At 46.6% G+C, this 24,815-nt stretch overlaps 5 protein-coding genes across 7 annotated transcripts; 1 reads left to right on the forward strand and 4 right to left on the reverse strand.

The window, feature by feature from the left end:
* Nucleotides 1–9,356: 9,356 nt before the first annotated feature.
* LOC100834484 (pentatricopeptide repeat-containing protein At5g25630) lies at nucleotides 9,357–11,558 on the forward strand. The gene is made up of 2 exons (XM_003565469.4): nucleotides 9,357–10,402; nucleotides 10,489–11,558. The coding sequence occupies exons 1-2, from the start codon at nucleotides 9,521–9,523 to the stop codon at nucleotides 11,344–11,346; spliced, it is 1,740 nt and encodes a 579-aa protein (XP_003565517.1). The 5' UTR covers nucleotides 9,357–9,520; the 3' UTR covers nucleotides 11,347–11,558.
* A 184-nt stretch (nucleotides 11,559–11,742) lies between these two features.
* Nucleotides 11,743–14,947, reverse strand: LOC100834094. 2 transcript variants are annotated; one of them, XM_003565869.4, is made up of 5 exons: nucleotides 14,781–14,947; nucleotides 14,221–14,496; nucleotides 12,676–13,337; nucleotides 12,388–12,573; nucleotides 11,743–12,281 (listed from the first exon to the last, which is right to left on the reverse strand). In XM_003565869.4, the coding sequence occupies exons 2-5, from the start codon at nucleotides 14,477–14,479 to the stop codon at nucleotides 12,006–12,008; spliced, it is 1,383 nt and encodes a 460-aa protein (XP_003565917.2). In that variant the 5' UTR covers nucleotides 14,480–14,496; nucleotides 14,781–14,947; the 3' UTR covers nucleotides 11,743–12,005. The 2 variants fall into 2 exon arrangements, with proteins under 2 accessions (XP_003565917.2, XP_024315452.1); XM_024459684.1 differs by lacking the exons at nucleotides 14,221–14,496; nucleotides 14,781–14,947 and adding an exon at nucleotides 13,433–14,206.
* Nucleotides 14,948–15,102: 155 nt separating this feature from the next.
* LOC112268562 (hydroxyphenylpyruvate reductase-like) lies at nucleotides 15,103–16,003 on the reverse strand. The gene is made up of 2 exons (XM_024459685.1): nucleotides 15,862–16,003; nucleotides 15,103–15,763 (listed from the first exon to the last, which is right to left on the reverse strand). Exons 1-2 carry the CDS (start codon nucleotides 15,952–15,954, stop codon nucleotides 15,245–15,247), a joined length of 612 nt encoding a protein of 203 aa, XP_024315453.1. The 5' UTR covers nucleotides 15,955–16,003; the 3' UTR covers nucleotides 15,103–15,244.
* Nucleotides 15,933–18,673, reverse strand: LOC100831724 (hydroxyphenylpyruvate reductase). The gene is made up of 2 exons (XM_010232350.3): nucleotides 18,122–18,673; nucleotides 15,933–16,641 (listed from the first exon to the last, which is right to left on the reverse strand). Exons 1-2 carry the CDS (start codon nucleotides 18,551–18,553, stop codon nucleotides 16,123–16,125), a joined length of 951 nt encoding a protein of 316 aa, XP_010230652.1. The 5' UTR covers nucleotides 18,554–18,673; the 3' UTR covers nucleotides 15,933–16,122.
* A 1,385-nt stretch (nucleotides 18,674–20,058) lies between these two features.
* Nucleotides 20,059–24,728, reverse strand: LOC100839594. Of its 2 annotated transcripts, XM_024459686.1 has the most exons (5): nucleotides 24,395–24,728; nucleotides 23,539–23,668; nucleotides 22,007–23,420; nucleotides 21,623–21,728; nucleotides 20,059–20,989 (listed from the first exon to the last, which is right to left on the reverse strand). In XM_024459686.1, the coding sequence occupies exons 3-5, from the start codon at nucleotides 23,408–23,410 to the stop codon at nucleotides 20,373–20,375; spliced, it is 2,127 nt and encodes a 708-aa protein (XP_024315454.1). In that variant the 5' UTR covers nucleotides 23,411–23,420; nucleotides 23,539–23,668; nucleotides 24,395–24,728; the 3' UTR covers nucleotides 20,059–20,372. The 2 variants fall into 2 exon arrangements, with proteins under 2 accessions (XP_024315454.1, XP_003565932.1); XM_003565884.4 differs by lacking the exon at nucleotides 23,539–23,668 and having other exon boundaries at nucleotides 24,395–24,727.
* Between the last annotated feature and the right edge of the window lie 87 nt (nucleotides 24,729–24,815).

Consider the following 24,815-nt stretch of genomic DNA (forward strand, 5'->3'; position numbering starts at 1 on the left):
ATCACTTGAAGCTGCCCTATCTCAACCTGATATTGCCTTGTCTCAAGTGGTGCAAGAAGGTGATTTTGTTGATCAGTCTGTGCAACCTGTGGTTAGACAAAGCTCCAGAATTCAAGCTATTCCCTCTCATGTTGATTATGCTCCTGCTATGAGATCCTTATCAGGTACTAATCTAAATTACTGTAATTCTTTTGCTATTCTTGATGATGCTGATATTTTGGCTAGGGCTCTTGAGTTTGGTATTAATCCTGATTCCTTGTCCTTAGAAAAAGTTAATTTGCTTAAGGACTTAGAACTTGCTAGACATACTATCACTGATAAAGGGAATGAAACAATCCAAGAGGGGGATCTGGTTGGGGATGGTAATTTTATGCTTTTAGACTGGGAGAAGGATCATATTGATGAGGATGCTGAGGGTTTTACTCCTGTGCTCTCCAAGAAAACTAAGAAAAAACTTGGCTCTGGAAGGAAGAGGAAGGTGCTGGCCAATAGGAGATCTAGAACAGTATCCTCTGATACTACTTTGGGTCCTCTCCACCCTCTGAGTGGAGATATTCTTGTGGCTAGACTTAGGAAGAAAAATCCAAAGTATATATGATTGGTTTATCCTGAAATTGTAGGGGGGTGGGGAAGAAAGATTTGAGTGCTTATCTTAGGGAACTCATCAAGGATCATGATTTGGATTTTATAGGGATACAAGAAACTATGAAAGAGTCTTTTTCTGACTCATTTTTCAGGGGAATTGATCCTCTGAATCAATTTACCAGGAATTGGGTCCCCTCTAGAGGGAAGTCTGGGGGTATTCTTGGTGGTGTCAAATCTCTTCTCTTTGATATACTTGACATGGATATTGGGACTTTTCACATCAGGATTAAAGTGAGGAATAAGAAAATTCTGATTGTTTTCTATCTGGTTTGTATCTATGGACCTGCCCAGGAGTGTGAAAAAGAGGAGTATTTACAGGAACTGGCTCATGTGTGTTCTGATCAATCTCTGCCTGTTTTGATTAGGGGTGACTTCAATATTATGAGATTTAATTCAGAGAAAAATAAAGCCCTCAAGAAATCTAAATGGACTGATATTTTCAATTCCGTTATCAATACTTATGAGTTGAGAGATTTAAATATTACTGGGGGGGCTTTTACTTGGTCAAATGGGCAGGAAGTTCCAACTTTGGAGAAACTCGATAGGATTCTTATTTCTACTAAATGGGAATTAATATTTCCGTTGACTGTGGTTCAAAAACTGGTTAGGAAGGCCTCTGATCATAATCCACTATTGTGGGATACTATGGAAAAGAGGGAGGCCAGAGTGAAAGAGTTCTATTTTGATACTAATCGGTATCAACATCCTGACTTTTTGCCTAGGATTGCTCAAATCTGGCAGGAAAAGGTGGTGGCTAATGATAACCTAGGTATGTTTTAGGAAAAATTAAAAAAAGTTGCAAAATCTTTCGAAGGTTGGGGGATCAATCTGAGGGGTGACTATATTAACCTTAAACATGAGCTATCCGATGAACTAGAAGATCTTGAGGGTTTAGAAGAAGTACAGCCACTGTCCTCTGCACAGTTGGCTAGGAGAAGTTTTATTCATTCTAAACTGATGGACCTGTACTTAGGTTGTATTTGTTTGGGCTGGAACTCCACAGCTGCAGATTCTACAGCTGCAGATTCCAGAATCAGTTGTGGCTGCCAGCTGCAGCTGGAAGATTGGAGCTGTCTGATGCCTGTTTGTTTGGGTGGCTGGTCCGGCTGCAGCTGCAACTGAAATGTGCTGAAATGACCTGAATGACCCTGTAATTCTGTAAATTTGGTATTAGTGCTAACTGTAGTATTTTACATGTAAATTAATCGTTTTTTGCCGCGGAGTCTGCTTCTTCTACTCCATCAGACAATATGTACGCATTATAATAATTTTTTAGAACACATTATACCATAGTATAGTAATAATATGTTGTCCACACATCGTTTGGAAAATATAAGATAATCGTGATAGTAAATTAGTCTAACCTATTACAATCCTACTCTCTTGCAGCCATTAGAGCATCAGCAATTCTATCACGAGTTGCGTCCATTGTGGCGTTGCTACTTCCCACATAGCTCCCACCACTTGTGTTGACGACATGGCCGGGAGGCATGTAGTCCTCGTCAGCATCGCATCTAGCAAAGTGGTAATCATACAAATTACTATCTCGTATGAAGTTGTGCAACGCCATACAAGCAATGATAATCCTTGCTTGCTTTCTTGGTGGGTAGCTAGGCACAGCTTTCAACATGCGCCATCTTTGCTTCAAGACGGCAAAGCATCGTTCTATGACATTTCTGAGTGATGAATGTAGATAGTTGAAGACTTCCTTCCTACCACTTGCAGCGGCGCCATGTTGATACTCAGGTAGATGGTACCTCGTGCCTCTAAACGGTGCTAGATAACCAGTCTGATTGGGGTATCCAGAATCAACAAGATAAAATTTACCTGTACAAATGCAAGTGTGAGTCAAAAGAACATACTATAAAATGTGTACTCGAGAGAGGCAAAATTTTAAAAAAATTATACCTCTTGGAGGATGAGGAAATTTTTCTTTATATTTGTCCAAGGTATCCTTGAATATCCTTGTGTCATGTGCCGAACCTGGCCATCCAGCCACGACCGAGATGAATCTCATGTCAAAGTCACGTACGCCCATAACATTCTGTGTTGCATAACCAGCTCGACCAACATGGTTAACCGTGTCTTTGGCAGGCACGATAACAGGTACGTGCGTACCATCAATAGTACCAATGCAATTGTTGAAGTGAGGATAAAACCGTGAGCTCTGCAATCTCTCATGCACATTTCTGAATTGGGGATCAACCGGTGTAATGATGTCTGTAGCTAATAAATTCAAACACTTCAACACATGGTTGAATTTCCGATTGATAGTTTCAGTGGACCTTTGGAAACGATTCTGAACTTGACTCACAGACTGTGGGCTACCAACGGTCCATAAGAACATCCCAAGGGCCTCTTCAAAACACATGTTTCTTGTTTCTTGCAACCCATAGTCACGTACCAAAGTCTCATGCAATGCATCAAAACAAGGCCTATGCATTCTGAACATCTTATAGCAATCATTGGAAGACCCCAAACTATCATAAACCCACTGCTGTCCAGTATACCTTGCCTCTCTCCTTTTCTTTTTCATTAGATATTTCTGGAAGTGAGTGGCAGCAACAAAAGCAACATACATGTATTGTTGATATATCTTCTCTTTCAACTTTTTCCTCCTCGTGGCAGATTCATCCTCACTTCCACTTTCAATTGAATTGTTAGTGCCGCTGCTGTTAGTCGCGCTGTTAGTTGTTGTGCTCATCTATAAACACATCAATTACAAGAGGTTAGTACCACATAAGACCAATTAATCCATACACAGCTCAAATAAATAGTAGCACAAATAAATAGTAGCACACATGAAGAGTAGCACACAGGAATCCATACATAGCTCAAATAAATAGTAGCACACATCAAACAAGCATATGGTTCAAATAAATTGTAGCACACAGGAACTAATCATCGAAATACATGGAAAGCAAACACACAAGGATACACTAGTTTCTCTTCCTGTCCTCATATTGTCTCTTGAGCCAATTGAGCTTCCCTTCTTTTGTCTTCATAGATAGAAAGAAACTACGATTTGTAGATTTAGCAAACAACTTTGTAGCAACGTAGTGCTCATCACTAAGCTCGGATGCTCCACATTTGGCAACCTCTTCCATGATGGCTGCAATCTCATTAGCTTCAGTAGTAGTACTGTTACTACTACTTTCAGTAACAACATGGTCAACAAACCTCTGGAACTCATTAGACATATTCGCCTTCTTCGGGTTAGATGGACTACACGGTATTGCACTTGATGGACGTTTGGGCCTTTTCTTGAGCCATGGGCTAACAGTAGGAGTCTCGGTCACTTCTTCATCCACATCAACCACATCTTCTTGAACCTGAATGGCAGCAACCTCTTCCACTCCCGGCATAACGGATGTGGTACCATCAACATTAGCCTTATCAAACATAATATGCATCAAGTCCAAGTTGTCCGGTGGTCCCTTGCGGAATGCTTTAATTGGCTTGTGAAGCTGCAAATAATATCATGGCATTACTACTTGTCTATGCGAGACATATCATGGCATTGAATAAATTATCATTGCATATGAAAATTTTATACCTTGATCAATTCAGTCCACTGCTCCTCATCAGCTATTATGGTTTGCGTTTCTTCGTTCCATCCAAGTCCAGTTGCCTTAATTTTGTAGAACACCCAAGCCGAATAAATAGCCTTCAAATCGTCCCAACGATTTTTGAGCTGCCTTCTCTCATAGTTTCTTCCGGTCTAAGCATTGAAATCTGCCACTAAGTTCTTGTATCCAGTAGCACTCAAGAATTTGGTTGGCCTATTTCCAAGCTGAACTTGTTTGGTGGCGCACTCACAAAAAATTCTAGCCGCGGTAGCATCCCACACAGCTTTCACAGGTTTCACTTTGGCAGGTTCCATCTAAACAAATATATATTTACCCATATATACATCACAGAACAGTGAGCATTTAGGCCAAAAAATTTGCACATATACAAATCAACATGAGTGCCAATCACTGGAAATCATCATCATTTCGTACTAATTTCAGACAAAGCTAACAACAAAAGCTGTGCTAGATCTCCATTTTCACCAAACATCAGTACATGTACAGAGGGAACAGGGGGAGCGAGGAAGGGAAGCTAGCTGCGTTCTGTACCTTGGCAGTGGTGGAGCTTGGGGTCGGGGACCGGCGGAAGGGACCTGGGGGATGGCGGAGCGGGGTGCAGAGGCGAGCGGAATAGGTCGTCGGGGCCGGCCGAGGAGCTAGTTGTGGCCGGCGGAGGAGGGGCGTCGGGCGTGGGGGCCGGCGGAAGGGGACCCGGGGAACGGCGGAGCGGGGTGCAGAGGCGAGCGGAGCGGGTTGTCGGGGCCGGCCGAGGAGCTAGTTGTGGCCGGCAGAGGAGGGGCGTCGGGCGTGGGGGCCGGCGGAAGGGGACCTGGGGGACGGCGGAGCAGGGCGTCGGGGTAGACGGAACAAGGGGTGTCGAGGCCGGCGGAGCTCGAACGGTTGGCCATCGGAGCTCGAACGGTTGGCCGACGGCGCTTGCGAGGGGAGGTGGTGAACCCTAGTTCACTGTCGCGAGAGGAGACAGGAGCTCGGGTGGGATATTTGGCTGGGTTGCTTCGATGCGGCTGGGGAAAGAAGAAATAGAAGCGAACCGTTCCGTGGCATTTTGGACGTTATATGTGGTTTGGTGGGGGGGTATTCCAGTAAATGGGCCGTTTTGAAGCTGCAGCCGGCTGGAAGAAGCACCCAGATAGCAGCTTCTGATCGTTAGTGCATTTCTGAGGAGCGCTTGTAGGATCCACTGCTAGAATCTGGGCCGAAATTTGCTATTTGTTTGGGCTCCAGCTTCTATGGCCTGGAAGCTGTAGAATCTGCTGCTAGGAGCCCAAACAAATAGACCCTTACTCTAGTGAAGAAGATTTTTGGCACCAAAGAGCTGGTGATAATTGGTTGATGAAGGGGGTTGAAAATACCACCTATTTCCACCGTATTGCAAATGGCAGAAGAGGGAAGAAAATGATTTTTTCGCTTAAATCTGGGGAGGACATTATACAAGGAACTGAGGATGTGCTACAACATGCTACTGATTTTTACAAAACCCTGTTTGGCCCTGCTGAAGGTTTTGGGTGTTCTTTGAGAGATGATTTGTGGTCGGAGGGGGAAAAGCTCACTGAGCAGGAAGCTGCTGCTCTTGATCAACCTTTTTCTGAGGTTGAAGTAAAGATGATTGTGGACAGTATGAAGAAGAATAAGACTGCTGGATCTGATGGTTTTCCCATTGAATTCTACCAGCAGTGTTGGAACATTGTGAAAACTGACCTTTTGTTAGTTTTTTCTGATTTCCACAAAGGTGCGCTCAACTTGAGTAAAATTAACTATTGAGTTATTACTCTACTCCCTAAGGGTGTTGATGCTGACATGATTCAGAAGTTCAGACCTATTTGTCTGCTGAAAGTTTTGTTTAAGATCTTCACTAAGGGCATGATTATCAGATTGGGCCCTTTGATGCCTAAACTGATTGGCCCTTGTTAGAATGCCTTCATTAAAGGTAGGAATATCATGGATGTATGTCTCTGCAGGAAATTTTGAGAGAAACTAAACATAGAAAGCAGCAGGGCATCATTTTGAAACTTGATTTCGAGAAGGCTTACGACAAAGTCAATTGGCAGTTCCTGTTCCATTGTATACAGATGAAAAAATTTAGCCCTCTCCGGCTGAAATGGTTTTCATCTGTAATTAATGGGGGGACCTTGAGTGTCAAAGTGAATGATGTAACTGGCAAATATTTTGGAAGCTTTAAAAGTGTGAGACAAGGTGACCATTTATCTCCTTTTTTGTTCAACCTTGCTGTTGATTGTCTCTATAAAATGATCACTGCTGGACAAAGAAATGGACTAGTCACTGGCCTAATACCTCACTTGGTGGAACATGGTGTTGCTATCCTGCAATATGTAGTTGACACAATCCTCTTGTTTCAAGATGATATGGAGATGGCGAGGAATACCAAACTGGCCCTATATCTCTTTGAATCCATGTCTGGGTTAAAGATTAATTTTTTGAAAAGTGAGATTGTTTTGGTTAACAGTGACCCTCACAAAGCCAGTTTATGCTGATTTGTTCAACTACCAAGTGGGACGTTGGCCCTTGAAATACCTTGGTATGCCTGTGGGTCCTGATAGACTGCTGGTATCTGACTGGAGAATCTTGGAGGAAAAACTTTTGAAAAGACTTGATGGATGGAAGGGGGGTACTATGTCTCTTGGAGGGAGAGTAACCTTGTTGAATGCTTGTCTGACAAGTGTTCCTACTTATCATATGTCCATGTATGTCCTTCCCAAAACTGTTATTGCCAAACTTGACAAGATCAGAAGAAGATTCTTATGGCAAGGAGGTTTGAAAACAAAGAAATATCATTTGGTTAAATGGAAACTTGTGTGCTTACCTAAGAAAAAAGGGGGTCTGGGGGTTAGAGAGCTACTTAGATTCAATATTGCTTTGATGGGGAAATGGTGGTGGAAACTTGATCCGAAGATGGGATGTGGCAAACCATAATTGGGAACAAATATCTCAGAGGGAAGGGTATTTTTCATACTTCCAGGAAACCTGGAGATTCTGCCTGTTGGAGGGATCTTCAGCACCTTAAACAGCTCTATTTGCGGGGAAGATGTGTTGTTGTAGGGGATGGTCGAGCTACTGATTTCTGGGGCGATGCATGGTGTGGGCATACACCTCTTTTTCAGTTATTTCCTGATCTTTTTTCCATTTCCACTAATATTGATTGCACGGTTCGTGAGCTCTATGATAGTCGTTCGCATCTAACTTTCAGACGCTGGCTTGGTCCTGATTTACAACTTCAACTTACTAAATTGCATGATTTGATTTGGGGGGTAGCTCTGAATGAGGAGAGGGATCGACCCAAATGGAAGTGGTCAAAATCTGGAATCTATACTGTGAAATCCATGTATGAACAGCTTTGTAATGGGGGGAGGGATAGATTGTTTAGGCATCTCTGGAAGGCAAAACTTCCTTTAAAAATCAAGATTTGGCTTTGGCTGATCTGGCATAATGCAATAGCAACAAAAGATAACATGATTCGTAGAAATTGGGTGGGAGATGCACTTTGTCGTTTCTGTGATAAACCTGAGACAATACATCACCTGTTCTTTGGTTGTGTCGCTGCAAAATATGTGTGGGGTGTTCTGAGTAAGACAATTGGCGCTCCTACTAGGCCTGGCATGTTCTGTCAATATTTCTGGTGGAATACGCAATATTTACCTGCTTCTAGGAATCTTCAAATCATTGGGGTGGCTGCCATTTGCTGGGCCATCTGGAAACTTAGAAACCGAGCTTGCTTTGAGAAAAAAACTCATACGATCTCCTGCTGAGATGGTGTGTTATGCCTGTGCTTTCATGAGATCCTGGGCAGGGAAGCAAACTGACCAGGACAAAGTTCATCTTTTAACAGGTGCTGCGGCATTCCAGGCTAAGGCGCTGCGCCACCATGAAGATCAAGCGAGGATGGATATGGGGAGAATCCAGGATACTTCTAATGGGGGCTCAACATCAACTGAGGACTCGGAGAAGAAGCAGGCAGGGGGAGTATGATCAGCTCTGTGCACTTTATGATCAGATCAAGACTCCTCTCTGCTGGAACAAACTTGAGATTTTGTTTACTGGCCCTGAGTGCCAGTGTCTTTCCTCCTTTAGTTATGTCAGTTATATTACTGCTACCTGTTTTGTATCCTTTTCTTTTGAGCATTGTTTCTTGCCTGCTTTGTCAGCAAGATTGCAAACTCGTTTGGGGTGAACTGTGTATTCCGTTATTATCTGATAATGGAATCCGGTCGATAACCGTTTTTTTTTAAAAAAAAGGTCAATCATGTCACCTTGTAGTTTCTAACCACCAATATTGTCTGAAGTCTCTGATGATGGATTTTGATTGTAATTTAGCACTGGAAAGGCGATCCTAGAGTATGATGATGACATTATGTTGTTTTTTTAGCATGGTTTGGGTAAGAACAAAATTTTAGTATAATTACGGGCTAGGTTAGTTGGAAAGTGAAATTTATTGGTTTTGCATAGGACTTGAATCCTTGGCAATTTTTTCCGCGTGACTCGTAGGATTTGGTTCACAGTATCTTTTTCCAAAGATTTATTTTCACTATGTTTCATGTCAAACAATCCTTGACTTCAACAATTTGAGAAGATTTATTTGTTTTTCTCGTGATGCAATTTGGTGCATATTCAAGCACTTATTTATTCGCATGACTCAAAGAACGAAGAAATATGACAATCGTACGATTTGGATGTTATGTCGCTTCAACTTCAAACATACATGATACAAAAACGCATGAACATTGAATCTAAAGTAGTGTCCGTGCATACCTTATGATGGGCCATGCTTCCTTGTTTACCTTTAGCAATATATCATTAAGTTTTCACTTGGATTTTGTATTCCAACATATGTTTGTTCCACCTACATTTGAACTCGTCAATTCATCATTATCGGCGCACGTGCAACTATACTTCCTGAAACTATTTTTCTTGAAGGCTTTGTCTACGAGTTAAGCTTATTTTCATTTGTTTTGGACTTTTTGGCCTTTTACGAGACATACGATCTTTTTTAGTCGGCTTTGATCAGCTTCCATGCATAGTCACAAAACTAAAGTTAACATTGTGGACTAAAGTTACAACCCTGACCGAACATGAGTAATCCTGTGATTTTCATTTACTCCCTCGTAGCTGTCCCAGCTGTACCCCTCTCCCCATCCCCTTATCTCCCTGCCGAGCGACGCCACCCATCCCGCTGCCGAGCGCCCGAGCCCCCTAGCTCGTCTTCCTCCTCGCTCGAGCGCTGTGCCGTGCTCTGATTTCTTCGTGCTGTGCTCTGTCCCATCCAGGAGATGCACGACGGCGATGGCGGCGCCGTGCAAGCGCAAGCCTGCGCGACGTGCGCCAAGGGGCACGCGTGCCAGGCCGTGGTGTCCCGGACGCGGGAGATGCGCGCCCTGATCGACGAGAAGAAGCCCCACCAGGCGCACGCCGTGTTCGCGCAGCTCGCCGGCGAGGGCCACCGGCCGTCGCTGGTGACGTACACCACCCTGCTCTCCTTGCTGACGAGCCAGCGCGCCTTCGAGCGGATCCCGGCGCTTCTCGCGGACATCGAGGCCGCCGGCCTGCGCCCGGACCCCATCTTCTTCAACGCGCTCATCAACGCCTTCGTGGAGGCCGGGCGGATGGGGGAAGCCACCAGCGTGTTCTGGAAGATGAGCCGGCACCACCCGGGCTGCCGGCCCACGGTCTCCACCTTCAACACGCTCATCAAGGGCTTCGGCATCGCGGGCCGGCCCGAGGAATCCCAGCGCATCTTCGACCTGATGACGGCGTGGGTCAGGCCGAACCTGACGACGTACAACATCCTGGTGAAGGCGTGGTGCGACCAGCGGCGGATGGAGCAGGCGTGGGCCGTGGTGGGCCGGATGCGGCCCGCGGCGGTGGAGCCCGACGTGGTGACGTACAACACGCTGGCCAGCGCCTACGCCAAGAACGACGAGACGTGGCGCGCCGAGGAGCTCGTGGTGGTGGAGATGGCGCGGGCCAGGCTGCGCACCAGCGAGCGCACATGGGGCATCATCGTCGGGGGCTACTGCAGGGAAGGCCGGCTGGAGGAGGCGCTCCGGTGCGTCCGCCAGATGAAGGACGCCGGCGTGGGGCCCAACGTCATCGTCTTCAACACCCTCCTCAAGGGCTTCCTCGACGCCAACGACGCCGCCGCCGCCGCCGATGTGTGTACATGACAATGACATGACCGCCCTCCATCACAAAACTGCATTGATTGATTTTCTGAATTGTGTATGTGGCTCCGCTGCAGGTTCTCGGGCTGATGGAGCAGTTCGGGATCAAGCCGGACATCGTGACCTACAGCCACCAGCTGAACGCGCTCAGCTCGCTGGGGCACATGGCGAGGTGCGCCAAGGTGTTCGACAGAATGCTGGAGGCCGGGATCGAGCCGGACCCGCAGGTGTACAGCATCCTCGCCAAGGGCTACGTGCGCGCGCAGCAGCCGGGGAAGGCGGAGGAGCTCCTGCAGCAGATGGGCCGCCTCGGCGTCCGCCCCAACGTCGTGACATTCACCACCGTCATCAGCGGCTGGTGCAGCGTCGCCGACATGGACAACGCCACGAGGGTCTACGACAAGATGCGCGGCGCCGGCGTCCGCCCCAACCTCAGGACGTTCGAGACGCTCATCTGGGGGTACAGCGAGCAGAAGCAGCCATGGAAGGCCGAGAAGGTCCTCCAGATGATGAAGGATGCCGGCGTCAGGCCCAAGCAGAGCACCTACAGCCTCGTTGCCGACGCATGGAAGGCTGTCGGCATCGTCGAGAACGCCAACCGGGCACTTGGTTCCCCCGATGATTGTCGCCGCCGCAATGTCAGTGATCACGACGAGCCGGGCCGTCATTCGGATGATGAAATTGACAGGCTGCAAAGATTCGGGAGAACCGATGAGCAGGCAAAGAGTGATCCGTCGAATTCAAGTTTCCTGCAGGTGACAAGCGCGCTAGGGACAGGCAAGACTGGAAAGTCTGCATCGCCGCCGGCATCATTCTGGCGATTGTGTCAGCTTCGAATGCGATCCCCGGGGTTTTGCAGGAATCAATGGCAGAAGCAGTGTGTATTCTACGGTCAGAACATCCCCTCACTCAAGGCAGTAGTATTCCTCAATTAGAGGCCATGTTGTTCTGTTCAAGTAACATGTAGACTGTCCAGAACCCTGTAAAACACAATTCTTCCCGATTTTTCCCACATCTCCTGACCTTAGATGCTGGTCATTTCTGTATGATCGTGCACATACATTGGTCTTGTGCTTCGCCATTTGGAAAGCTGACTCAAACATCTGATGCAAAGCAACTATATCTGTATGCACAGCTTGCCCCATAATTTCTCAACGTTCCTGCATTCGCCACACAGTGGAAGTATTTGGAATGACCCAAGAATCTGTACAGCTTCGCCCATAACCAATGCAAACCAGAATTACAGGAAACAATGAGGCAGGCAATAGAAAGAGGTAGGGGGTCTGATCAATCAAACATTGAGGCAGAATCGCAGGAAAAACTGAGGTGGATAATGATTTGAAGTTGGAAATTAGGATGATCAACTGCATTTCCAACTGAGTTTTTGATCCATGACCATCAGGTGATGCTGTAAGGGGTTGTCTGATCAATCAATCAGCTACCGGAGACTGGTCCAAAACTCTAAATAAAACTTGTAGCCAACACTGAAGTAACACTACACTGAAGCCACATTAGTGTATGCCCCAACATATTTTCACAACTGAAAAGACACAGTGCCAAACGAACACCTCAAAGCCACCACACCACCTCTCCATCAGGTGTAACTGCAAGCACTCTGGGCAAACTTGATCGGCTGGTCGCCTCCGCGGACGACGACTGGGCATCTCGCACGCCTCGTGTGTGTCACCCTGACGAGGTTACCGATGACGTACCCTCTGGTTCTCACCGCCAGGTCCAGCGTCAGCGGCACGGCGCCCGCGTCGCCGGTCAGGCCGAACGTGGCGCCGGCGCCGTACAGCGGGGTCTTCTCGCCGTGCAGGGTCACGGCGGCGGCGTGCCGGCTTGCCTTCGGCTGGTAGAACTTCTCCAACTGCGCGCAGCAGATCAAAACAGGGATTGTGGGTGAAGAGAATGTGTAAGGGGAATCCTGAATATGGTTGTTCCTGATCGAGGTGAAAACAAATGCAATGCTATACCTGGCCGTTGGCGATGGGTATCTGGGAGAAGATGAGCTGGATGGAGGTGGAGGAAACGTGGATGCCGAACATGGTGGAAGGGTTTTCGACGTCGATCTTGAGCGAGCAGTTCACCGTGACCAGCTTCGTCGGCACCCCGGTCCGGTCCACGCCTTCGCCGGCGTAAAAATTCTCCACCATCAAGCTCTTCAAAAACAAAAAACAGAGGACCAAAATGTAGCTAGCCAAACAATAGTACTACAGAGAGGTAATCGAAGGCTCGAAGCAAATGATATGATGTTACTTTACCTTGACGAGAACGATGGGCTTGTGACGCCGTGCGACGCCCCAGACGACGAGGCAGGCAAGGGTGAACGCGACGACGAGAACCGAGAACCAGATGGCGGCGAGGCACCTCCGGGAGAGCTCCTGGTCGTCGTCGAGCTCGCCGTACTCGCCGTCGCCCTCGTCGATCACGTCCACCTCGTGCCACCCTTTGCCGTGCGCGCGCCTGGGCCGCTTGCGGCCCGTGGGCGGCTTGCTGCCGGGGCCGGAGCCGGAGCCGGAGCCGGCGGAGGGCGAGCGGAGGACCCCGGAGAAGCGGCTGGCGGAGGAGGCCCTGGAGTGCGGGCCGAGGGATGACTGGTGCGAGGGGGACTCGAGCGGGCTGTTGTACACGGGCGTGGCCTGCGTGGACGACGACTCCCGCGAGTCCCGAGACGGGCTCACCACGTAGTAGGCCGCGCCGCCGCTGCCGCGCTTCGGCGACCGCGACGGCGACGTCGTCGCAAGGCTCGTCACGTCCGAGTCCGACGTCGTGTGCTTCATCCTCCTCCTCCTCCTCCTCCTCCTCCTCCTGCGATGCAATGGCTCCGGGCTTGATGCCGATGTTGAAACTGGGGACGAGGATTTCAGTTGTTTGCCGGAATGCTTGCAGCTTTGCCGGGCGATGGCTGGGAGTACGTTATAACCTGAAGATTAAAAGGAAAACACTTAATAGCAAGAATGGCAGTAATTGAAGACAAATTAAGCGCGCATTGATTGAGGACTGGAGAAATATCTTGACCGCAATTCTTCTGGGAATTGGTAAGGATGTTGAGATCATGTACCGGCCGGCAGCACAATTGCATCGGCATATATATCATCAAAGAACAGAGAACTAGAGTTTTAGAGGAGTAGGAGTATACCACTCAAGTGCTACACTGACGGTTTCTATAAAAGCAAGAGAAGTCCCTTAAAAAAATTGACTGCCATCTGCTATGAGTTACGGAGTAAAAAGAAAACAAAAAGACTTTCTTCTGCTATATGGGCTGTTTCACAAACTGAAGATCAAGAAAAAAGTGAGTTAAAACGTTTCAGCAGAAAAAATCGTGCCACGTGTAGGACCAACAAATGAATCCTGCCAAATATCATATCAGCATGTATATATTACATCAAAGACAAAGAATGGGAGTTTTAGAGAAGTGGAGTACTACTCAACTGCTACTCAATAAGAGCAAATTCAGAATTTCAGAGAAGTAATACTCCGTAGTTGTACTACAGTGGAAACTAATCGAGCAGGGTAGAGAATTTTCAGGGCAAAACCAGGAAACGATTGGCGAGTATAAATCGCAGAGCACGTATCAAAAGGATCTCCACCTGGAATATCAATGGACGCGGACACCGGACAGGGTGACCGACTTTCGTGATCTGAGACCGCCCCAAAGAAAAACCCAAACGACCTCCGGTCTCTTGGGCGACGACGCACGGAGCAACGGACACCAAATGAAGCCTCTACCGAATCGTTCGATCTTCTCCCGAAACGAACGAGAAACCAAGGCATGCAAGGAAAGTCGAGACACTCGGTGGTGGTACCTGTTCTTTTCTTCGCCCCGTAGAACGGTGGCACGTAGAAGCCCGGCGGCGCGCCGGAAGCTGTAGCGAGTGGCGGTGGGGATGGAGACCTGAGGGAGGAGTGCTCGGGCTCTGCCTCGCGCGAGCTCTCCCGGCCCCCTTGATGCATGCATGGAAGCGGCTCTCCCGCTTGACCACGAACCAGGCCGGGCTTCTGATCAGCGTCTGCCACGTGGCTGCATCTTTTCCTTCGTTCCGGAGGGGGTTTGTGGTGGTGCATGACACTGCCGCTGGGTCCTGGGAAGTTCCACGTAGTAAAACTTTAGAGTTCAGTTGGGCATTGATTTCAGGGGCGATAAGAAATCAATGGAATCTCTTTTGTTATGAAATTCTTGCACATTCATCTACGCACACGCGAAGGCAGCACGCAGAGTGCCTTCACTAGCGCTCCAGCACTAGCAGCATGACTGATTGGAGACAACAACATAGCGAAGGTTACGTAGATCAACACAATTTATTGGAAGCCATGTGCATCGGTCGCTTTGGCCCTAGTAATGTTTTTCTAGCTCTGTAGACTGTACCTCGTAGGCTTGTACTACATGCTCGCGGGATGGATCGTTTCGTGGAGCGCGCCACGCGATGTCGGTCGGTACTACGCAGGGATCGCGACCTGTCAAGGGATCCCACGGCATGTCGGACAGCTTCCGCGAGGATAGCACAGTGCTGCGGGATCTAAAATGTGAAAAATGGGAATTTCTTCTGCCGAGCAACAACTGCTATGTATGCTGTCCGTGTTCGCTCGTGGTTGCTCGATCATATGCTTGCTGCAGTTACTGATGTCGCGGCCCGTGAAATGAAGTACACTAGCACGAGATCCACAGTCGAAGCCCGAACGTTAAGACATTCCCAAGAAGAAAACAAACTTTATTAGCAGGTCCCATACACTGCTGTTTTTTTCCCACAAGAACAGGGTCTAAATATCCCAAAACGTAAAGCATCTTGCGGTGACACAACACATTGTTCCTCCACCACCCCAGGGCTGCGATCAGACAACCGGAGTCAGCAGCGGCTTCTTCAGAACATGCGCCTCCAGGTTCCCCAGGACCAGGTCCGCCATTGCCTTGCGAGTCTCGTGCGTCCCACTCCCCACATGCGGCACCAGGACGACGTTGTCGAGCGCGAACAGCGCCTCGGGCACATTCGGCTCGTCCTCGAACACGTCGAGCCCCGCCCCGCCGAGGCGGCCCTCGACGAGCGCAGAGACGAGCTCGGGCTCGTCGACGTGAGGGCCGCGTCCGATGTTTATGAGCACGCCCTTGGGTCCCAGTGCCTCGATCACCTCACGGTTGACAATGTGGCGGGTCTGCTCGTTCAGTGGGCATGCCACCACTAGCACGTCGCTGTTTGATGCCAATTCAAGCACGGTAGGGTAATAGGTGTAGTTGGGGTACTCTTTCTTTGTTCTCTGGTAGTAGTTGACTGGGCAATCAAAAGCCTCCACTCTTGTGGCAACAGCAAGCCCTATCCTGCCCAGCCCAATGATGCCCACTCTTTTGCCACTGAACTGCAAAAGGATAACAAAATACATGAGAAATCAAATCAGGAAAGTGTTCTGTTTGCGTAAACAGCAAAAACGTGTTACACAAAAATAAGGAAGCGTACAGAGCAAAATGGTGAAGGCTGCATACTCCGACGAAGAAAAGTAGCAACAACTGAAAACGGACAGATGCAAATATCTCTGAAAATATGTAGCATAGCATGATGTCTTATTTATCATGGGTATTGCATAGCAGCCATAACATGATGTCTTACAGAAAGAATAACATGCCGGGATGATGCTGCGGTGATAAACTAGACATAGCAAACTAAGAGTTTGGGTTACAGAGTGTGCACGTTTAACACATCCCAGAATCCCAGTAACAATCAGATGACTGGGGTGAGTAAGGGCTTATTCAAAGCATGTGCCTCCAAATTCTTTAGAACCAGATCAGCCATTGCCATGCATGTCTCTTCTGTATCACTTCCTATATGAGGGACCAAAACAACATTATCTAAACCAAAAAGTTGCTCTGGAGCAAAGGGCTCGTGCTCAAAAACATCAAGGCCTGCTGCTCCCAACTGTTTCGCAAGAAGAGCAGACACAAGCTCTGGTTCATCCACGTGTGCTCCACGGCCAATGTTTATGAGCACACCCTCCGGTCCTAGTGCAACCATGACCTTACGACTGACAATATGATGGGTCTCTGCATTAAGCGAGCATGCTACAACAAGCACGTCACAATTGGCTGCCAGGTCAACAACATTTGTAAAGAACCTGTAGTTTGGAAATGGCTTCTCTGATCTTGAATGGTAGCTGATTGAGCAACCAAATGCCTCAGCTCTTTTTGCTATAGCTAAGCCTATCCTGCCAAGCCCAAGAATACCAACTCTTTTACCACTGAACTGCAGAACAATAATGAGAGTCAATTACACTTTGTTACGAAACATACTCTAAGGATCATATGCACCCCGACCATTATATCTACCCATGGAATACTAAACAAGCATCCTTAACTACTTCATGTTTTTATAGGCCAGTAATTATGCTGATAGCTCATTAGCATAATCTCACAGGCACATTTAGTCCTTCGAGACAGGTGCACCCGAAAATATCTTATGGAATGAGGTCTTACCCCCGGCCTCACCCCTCCTAATCGATTGATGAACACAGCCAAAGGTGCACCTGAACATGTTGCATGCTGTAACGGGATTCCACTCACATGGAAAATGTCCTTCGGTGTTTTAAGGTGGCAGGAAAAAAGCATACCCAGAATGTAGAACATGACAAAGGGTGTTGATATCAGAATCCCATCTATACTACGAAGCAATGGTCAGGAGAAATAAATCATGATTTTAATCCTTTTCTGATCATCCATCATCCTTAGATTAGCACAATTCCAAGTGACAATACAATAAAGAAGAGCTAAGCAACAACAAACAACATCCAGAGCCCTGTGAATATATCCAAAAAAGAACCAAAAAATCTTGACCTGGACACCTGGTAAGAGATCAATGTTACAGAAGAGAATAACAACCACATCAGTAGGGATGCAAGCAGGATCCCGCATAAGGCCCACACATCACCATATATGACCAATCCTAAATCAAAATCCTCCCTAGGCCCCTAGAAAAATCCATGCAGCTGCAGCACTATAATCATGTGGTCCTCCACACCTTATATTTCACTTTTCACACACAAGCATACAGCTCGAATCAGCATCGAAGAAGTTCAACATTTTTTTCAGGGAGGTAATCTAAATGTTGGCCAGATAGAATGCACTGCACTATAGAAAAAAATCTACCAGGCTGGGCAATTTCTTAAGAAACTGTGGGAGGTCAATATAGCGATTAGCCATCAATGTAATAACTACCAACAAAATTTCAGGAACATAACCAATGATATGTATCACATGGTATAACAGAAAGGGACCAGAAAGTGTCAAATGTACCAACTACCAACAAAATTTCAGGAAGATGACCAATGATGGACAAAAAAGCACACACGACTATTTTCTCCTTTTCAACTCTCTAAATTTGTCTCCAAGTTTATCCTCTCATTGCTTATTTTCTTTCCATTCGGTCATTTACCATCAAATGTTCGCTGCTTGTTGTCTAATAATTTTCAAATCAAGTTACGTCATATTTTCATTTTGAGTTTTTGACTGAACCGAAGTAGATGCCAGTGTAGAAAAATACTGCAATTAGCCTAGGCCAAGGATACCAAAGTGTTACAGATATTATTAGGCGAAGCTTGTAATCAATTAGTCAACCAACGCTGAGAAGGTTTCAATTTTTTAAAGGCATCACTAAGCAAGCTATATCTAGCACTAGCTTATTGAACAGAAGAATATAAACTGAAGCCAGGCATTGGAAACAAACCAACCCGAGTGGTGAGTGTGTAGTCGCCCTTGGCCTTCCACAAGCCAGCGCGAACATAGCGGTCGGCCTGCGGGATCCTGCGGAGCGCGGCGATGGCGAGGCCGACGGCGAGGTCGGCGACGTCGTCGGTGAGGACGTCCGGGGTGTTGGTGACGCGGATCCCGCGCTCGCGGCACTTGGCGAGGTCAACGCGGTCGATTCCGACGGAGAAGGACGCGACGATCTCGAGGGACGGGAGGGCGTCGATGAGGGCCGCGTCGGCGTTGTAGCCGGCGTTCCCGACGACGGCGCGGATGGCGGATGCATTGGCGCGGAGGAAGTCGGCGCGGCTGTCGGGCGGGGACTCCCAAAGGCGGAGGAGGCGGAAGCGGCGATCGAGCTCCTGCTCCAGGTAGGCGTTCATGGGGTGCAGCAGCAGGACGCCCAGGGATTCCATTATCGCCGTCGCCGCCGCGAGCACCGAGGGCGGCAGGAGTGTGGCCGGGAGCGGCTGATTGTTGTGTGGTGGGTGGGCTCCTTGGTGGGTGAGCGAGTATTGGGGAAATGCTGACGTCTACGGCCGGCCGTGTGCCCGTGTTTGTCATTAGCTGTGGGCCGCGTGTCGCCGTCGAGCCGCCCAAGCAGTCAAGCACGGGCCGACGGCCTATCTAGATTTGAGGCCTTGAGGCCTGGGAGTCACAAATTTGAAATCCAGGCTGTGTTTATAGATCCACTAAAAAAAGGGCTTTGTCTCAACAAAAAAAACTAAAAAAAGGGCTGTGTTTAGAACTTTAGATGCTACCCAAAGCATATTTTACCAAAAAAATTGTCATGGTCAAAATTTTGGTCTTTGTTTGAGTGGTATTAAACCAATAACTTCTTGCCAACTCTTGTTCATTTTTCTTACCAATTTTGGCCAACCAATGGGCAATTAAAATGTTTGTTTGGCTCTTACTCCCCCCGTTACATAAAGATTGGTACGGATTTAAATTAGCTCTAGTTCAAATCCGTGCCAATCTTTATGGAACGGAGGAAGTACCTATTTGTGTCCAGCCAAGTTTTATCAACTATTGGCTAGCCAAAAAATTGGCGAATGATTTATTGGTTCATTATTGGTCAAAAGGTGGGCAAGATTTGTGAAGAAAGATGCGAAGTAATTGGCAAGATTCATGGCTACCAACCAACCAAATACCAAAATAGTATAGGTTGCCAATTTTTGGCACAACAAATTTGAGCAACAACCAATCAGACCCAAAACCTTCATCAATATTTCAGCTAGCCAAATATTTAACACGGAATAGCTGTGCGTACGACAATCACCTGTGCGATTTTACTACGACAATGTGTTTTCTACTGAACCTGCTGATCTGGTTTACATGGCCCACCAACTGACTCTGCCTAATCGTACCGGCGTCGTAAGAAGTTAGGACTAAAACCAAACATACCCCCAGTCTTTGAAAAGAAAAGATTCATTGATATCATTAAAAAGAACTGTAACATCGTTTCGCTACAAATCTGAAAAAGGGCTACATGATTGCTCAAGCATTACATAATTTATTGTTGGCACGCCGCCCATATATGTCGAACAATCCGTAAGGCCCAGCAAGGCAGCAAACTGCACAAGCCACAACCAGGATGAGCGATTTGGCAGAGCTATTCATCCATGTTAGCCATTTTCCAAACATATTATAAACAGTGCACAGTGGTGGAATGTTGAAAACAGAGTGCTGACTGCTAGCGCCGCCACGAGGTACATCATTTTACCAAAAAAGAATGATCCACTTTGGAAGACAGCATTGACATCTGATAGACTAGTTGTGTAACCATCTCCATTTAGTCCACTATCCACCCAAGCATCTGTTGATTCTAAAAAACAACTTTCTATGGTTAAGCGTGTTCTATCACAGTTGTATGCCAATAATTAGCAGGGCAATTGTCGGTCACAAGTGTTGCAAGATACAATGATAAAACTGTGCATCCTTGCTCTTTTAGCCTATCACGCCTTATGCAACTATACACAACAGCAGTACAGAACAAACCTGGTTGTGTACTTGTGTGGATCTTCTGGCGCAAAGACCCGGAGAATTCTCTTACATTATCTAAAAATATATATGCACAAACTAAAGGAAAACACCCGTTAGAAAACACACATGAGGCAAAGTCTAACAGAGAACTCAATCGAAAGCACGAGCCGTGCCAATGATGTACAGACTGAAACTAATTCTCCAAGACAGTACAAGAACCACCCCTACTTCATCTTTTCTATGGTCAATTAGTCAGTTCACCAGCATGTCCAGAGCAATCTCCTCAATGAGCAAAGACAGAACGCTCTCCCCGGCATCTCCCACCCAGCACTCTGTTTCTTCCATGCAGACCCAATCCTGCCACCCCAAGTCCCACACGCTGTTGGTCGACGGGTCAGTGCATCCGAGATCCTTCTCCAGCTTCATGGACAGACTATCTTTCCTGGCTCTGTCATCGCAGTAGCCTTCGGTGTAGCTCTTCAGCATCCGGGTCCCATTGCTGATATCACCTAGCAATGCCTCCAGAGAGAAGTGTGTTGCTCTGCATTTCTTCCCCCTGAATACGGTGTAAGGCGGGCTATTCTGCTGATGAAGTTTTCGTTCCAGTTGCTCCGCTGCTATGTCAATACAGAGCTCGCGGTTTTTCATTTCAGCCTTGGAGGTACCTTTGTATTGCTCAATCAGATGATAAGGTGCACTAATACCTAGGAGTTGGGCTGCTCGGGTAAGGAATGATTGGTCACTGAGGAGAAGCAAACTCATCTCATCCTTTATTTCAACTTCCTTTGCTGGTGTTCTGTTTATCGGTGGGCTGCTCAGGCTGGAAGCTAGTGAAGCTTCATTGGATCCGCTAAAATCTTCCCAGGCATCTGCCATGAAAAAGAATTGCGAGTGTGAGAACCTGTTCAGCATCTAGGATTTGAAGTATGAAATGCAATTACGCCTTCACTTGGCAAGAAATTTTAAGGTTTAATCATGTACTCCCTCCGTCCCATAATAAGTGACTTTCTATTACATGTATCTAGACGCTTTTTATACATAGATACATCTATATTTGGGGAAATTTGAGTCACTTAATATGGGACGGAGGGAGTGACACATAACACAACCATGTCACTACTTTAGTCACTGAATATGCCATCCTAGAAATGGTGCAGTAAAATATCATTAAACTTGAGCATATAATTGTACATGGATCGTATACATGAATTTGTTGACATAACATTTGGAATATGAAATTTATTTTCAAAATAGTATAATAACAGTCAGCAGTCCATGTAGTACTTTGTGAAACAATGTCAGTGTAAAACGACCCTATATTTTGTGATAGAGTAGAATCTGAAATAAACTGTAACTTTCTCGCTGCCCTGTTCATTAACATATCAGCAGTAGATTGGAATTGAATATTGGAAGTGACTCTTTAAGGACTTCTTATAACAGTCACACAAAAATAGAACTGATGAAAATGTGTTGAAAGGAATAAAATACTTGGTGTTTATTACCGTTGATGGAAGGTTCTGTGTCCCAATCAGCGCTCTGGCAGCTTTCGTCACTAGGTGTTGCACTATGTTCTGTGGATGGCCCATCAGTTTCGATGACCTCATATGCCTGCATTAGAAGCAAACAAGGTCCGTTGACATAAATCAAATAAAGGATTTGCACCAAACATTTCATTCAAGGTATGCTTGATTCGATTGAAACATGAAACATCTAAAGTTACATTTAAAAAAATATATACTTATTTGATGAATCTTAGGATATAAGCAGCGGTTTCAATTCCAAAATATTCTTGCTTCATGGTCCTTTTTTCTACCAGCTTCAAAGTAGTTTAATGTACCAGATTTCACGAAACATTTTCAGGCTATGCTATATTGAAGGATGCTTACCACAATGTCATCAATAGTCAAGTTCTGGGTTTTTCTACTTGACACCGTCTTCTCCCTGGAATTACCAGGTGTTCTCCGTAAGATCGGCTTCATTGTACGGCATGTTGAAGGGTTGCTGCTTGATGCAATCAATTTCTTATCAGGCTTTTTCACTACTTTAGCATTGGTAGGAGATGCCAATACTGTTTTAGCCTTCCTATCTTTCCTCCCTTCTCCCTTCCTATTAGTAAAATGATCTTTCTGCGTATCGATGCTTCTCCTGTTGATCTCGGTGTTCTGTTTTATACGATGCTTTCGAGTTATATGAGACACAACCTTCAGGTCCTCTGGGACTTTGGTTCGACCTTGTTTAATTCTTTGTTCTCTCTGCGTGAGCTCGGTAATTATTGAGGTATCCTGCAAAGGAAGGATGTTCTTTCGCAAATAAGAAAAATCCATCCGAACATTGTGCTGCTGGACTTTGTGCTCATCAGAATTCAACATGGTCTTTAAAAGCCTTTTGACTTGACTTATCTCCATGATCTCCTGCCCTGCCTTCCCCTTCCGACCAGAGTGGTTTCCAAATAGCTGTTTTGGTAGTCTTTCTGAGGGTGGTGTTTTTGATCTAGGCATCTCAATATCAAACTGTGCCCTTGGTGAACTCACTGTCTTCAGTGTCTCGTCTTTCTTGGCAGTATTGCTGTTGTGTGAGGGCAGTCCATCAAGGCCCATAAGCCTCGCTACCAAGCTTGGGGATTTGGACTTTTCAGCTTGCACAGGTGCACATGATAATGATCTTGGCACCACCTTCTGCTTAGTAGACTTGGATACAGCAGAACTGTTTTGTGCGTACCGTGAGGACCGACTTAAGGAGGCCTGCTCATCACTGGAGGACACTGAGGAGAGGTTCTTCCTGTAAAGGCTATCCTTGATCACTCTCTTCAGATCATCAGTACAGTTCCTTAGTTGCCCATCAAATCTATTGCTGATGTTTCCAGGGACTACCTTCTTGGTGTTTGATGCTTCAAAGAGGGACTCATGGATTCCTGGTGATTTCTCACCGGTCTCTGGTCGTATCTTCTTATTCGGTTTCCTCATGCTCCGTGACACGGATTGGAACTTCTCGAGCATCACAAGGGACTCCTGGAGGTCCATGGCGCCTCTTAGGAGGTCCTCGGCGAAATGCCTGGAGAGTGAGGATGCCATCATATAATCTCTTTGTGACAAGATGGACCTCTCCTCACGGTTACTTTGTGACAGGCTCCAATCCCGGCTTTGGCAGGCTCGGCAAACTGTAGGTTCCAGTGTGACGACACAAGGGACAGTACACTGAGCTCTTTCAGGATAGCTGCCATCTTTGCTCGTGGAGGGAAGACTCTTCGAAAGGGATCTGCAAACCACTGATCTGAAACTGTCTTGATGCATATTCTGTTTTCTGAAATAAACAGAACAGAGACGAATGAGCACACAGGAATAGTCAGACAATATATACTAAAAAAATTCAAGTGAGCAAGCATGATCTTCTGGTAAAAATTAGAAAGAAGACAACTTGCATTATCTTGGTTCCTTATCATTTATGCGTGAAAGAGATGCCAGTTTAAAAACTTATTTCCTTCAAGAAAATGGGTACATGTCTTGTCTGGATTCAAGAGCCTGGATAGGAACAGAGAGCCAGAGAGGAACCTGTGAATTAGTACAGCTTAGAAGAATGAAAAAACACATTAAAAAATTGGGACGTTACATGATATACTACTTATGATATTTTCCAAGTTTATGTCTTTTTGCGAGAAATAGCGACTGCTGACTAATAAATAGCCAACGACAAGCAGTTGAAAAATTAGTTACGGAAGAAAGCTACGGAGCGACTTTTCTCTATTTGGCCACGGAGTATATGTGCACTGACCAACGACCTGGCCTTTCCTTGATTCATCGGTGCTCGAATTTCACAGGGGTTATGTCAAAAACAGAGAATTCACAAGCAGTGCCCTACTTTGTACCCACAGAAAGGCAAAAAGGAAAAGGAAAAGCAAATGGAGATGGTGAGAGGATGGCAGTTAGAGAATATTGATCTCCTTAATCTCCTTAACTATAAAAATCGGACAAATCGTAAACCCTAGATGGTCTCAAAATAATCTAACATCCTAACTCCAAACACAGAGAATTCCCCTGCACACTTTTCTCAACTGTACAGAAATACCCCAACTAGCTACGAACGAAAAGGGGTCCAAGCAAAACATTTCTTCAACTCCTCCCCTCACATTCTTCTCGGCCTGACCCTCCCCAACCAAACAACCCCAATGCCCATGAAGGATTACCGAACAAAACAAAAAAGGGCCAGAAACCCTCGAGTTCTTCGGCTGCCATCCCCGGCGGCACCCTCGAGTAAACCAGAACGAAGGGGAGTAGTACCTTGAACTCTTGGGCGGCCTGCGGCTCCTCTTTCTCCCCCGGCTGCGTTCCCTCCTGCGAGGTTGCCGCAACTACAAGTGGTGTGCGCAGCGTGAAGGAGGTTCGAGATCTGTACTTTACGAAGCAACACACTACTTGTACTACTGCACTGCTACTACTTCTGCACCAGCATGTGGGTTCCTGAGACACATCGTGGCCATGAAAGCTCGTTTGTTTATCTTTTGATGTGGAGACGGGCGGGGAATGGGGAAGGGGGCAGGTAGCCGCAGTGGTGGGCTTCATTTACTTTGACCAGTCACCAGGAAACTGATGATGATGGCATCGCTGCGAAAGGCCCGTGTCAGAATCAGACGAATAAAAAGGGATGCTCAAGATACCTTGATTCAGAGTTTTGATAGGAGTATTCTTTAGGAATTTTTTT

Source organism: Brachypodium distachyon, chromosome 2, assembly GCF_000005505.3.
Source record: "Brachypodium distachyon strain Bd21 chromosome 2, Brachypodium_distachyon_v3.0, whole genome shotgun sequence".
Taxonomy (NCBI): Eukaryota; Viridiplantae; Streptophyta; class Magnoliopsida; order Poales; family Poaceae; genus Brachypodium; species Brachypodium distachyon.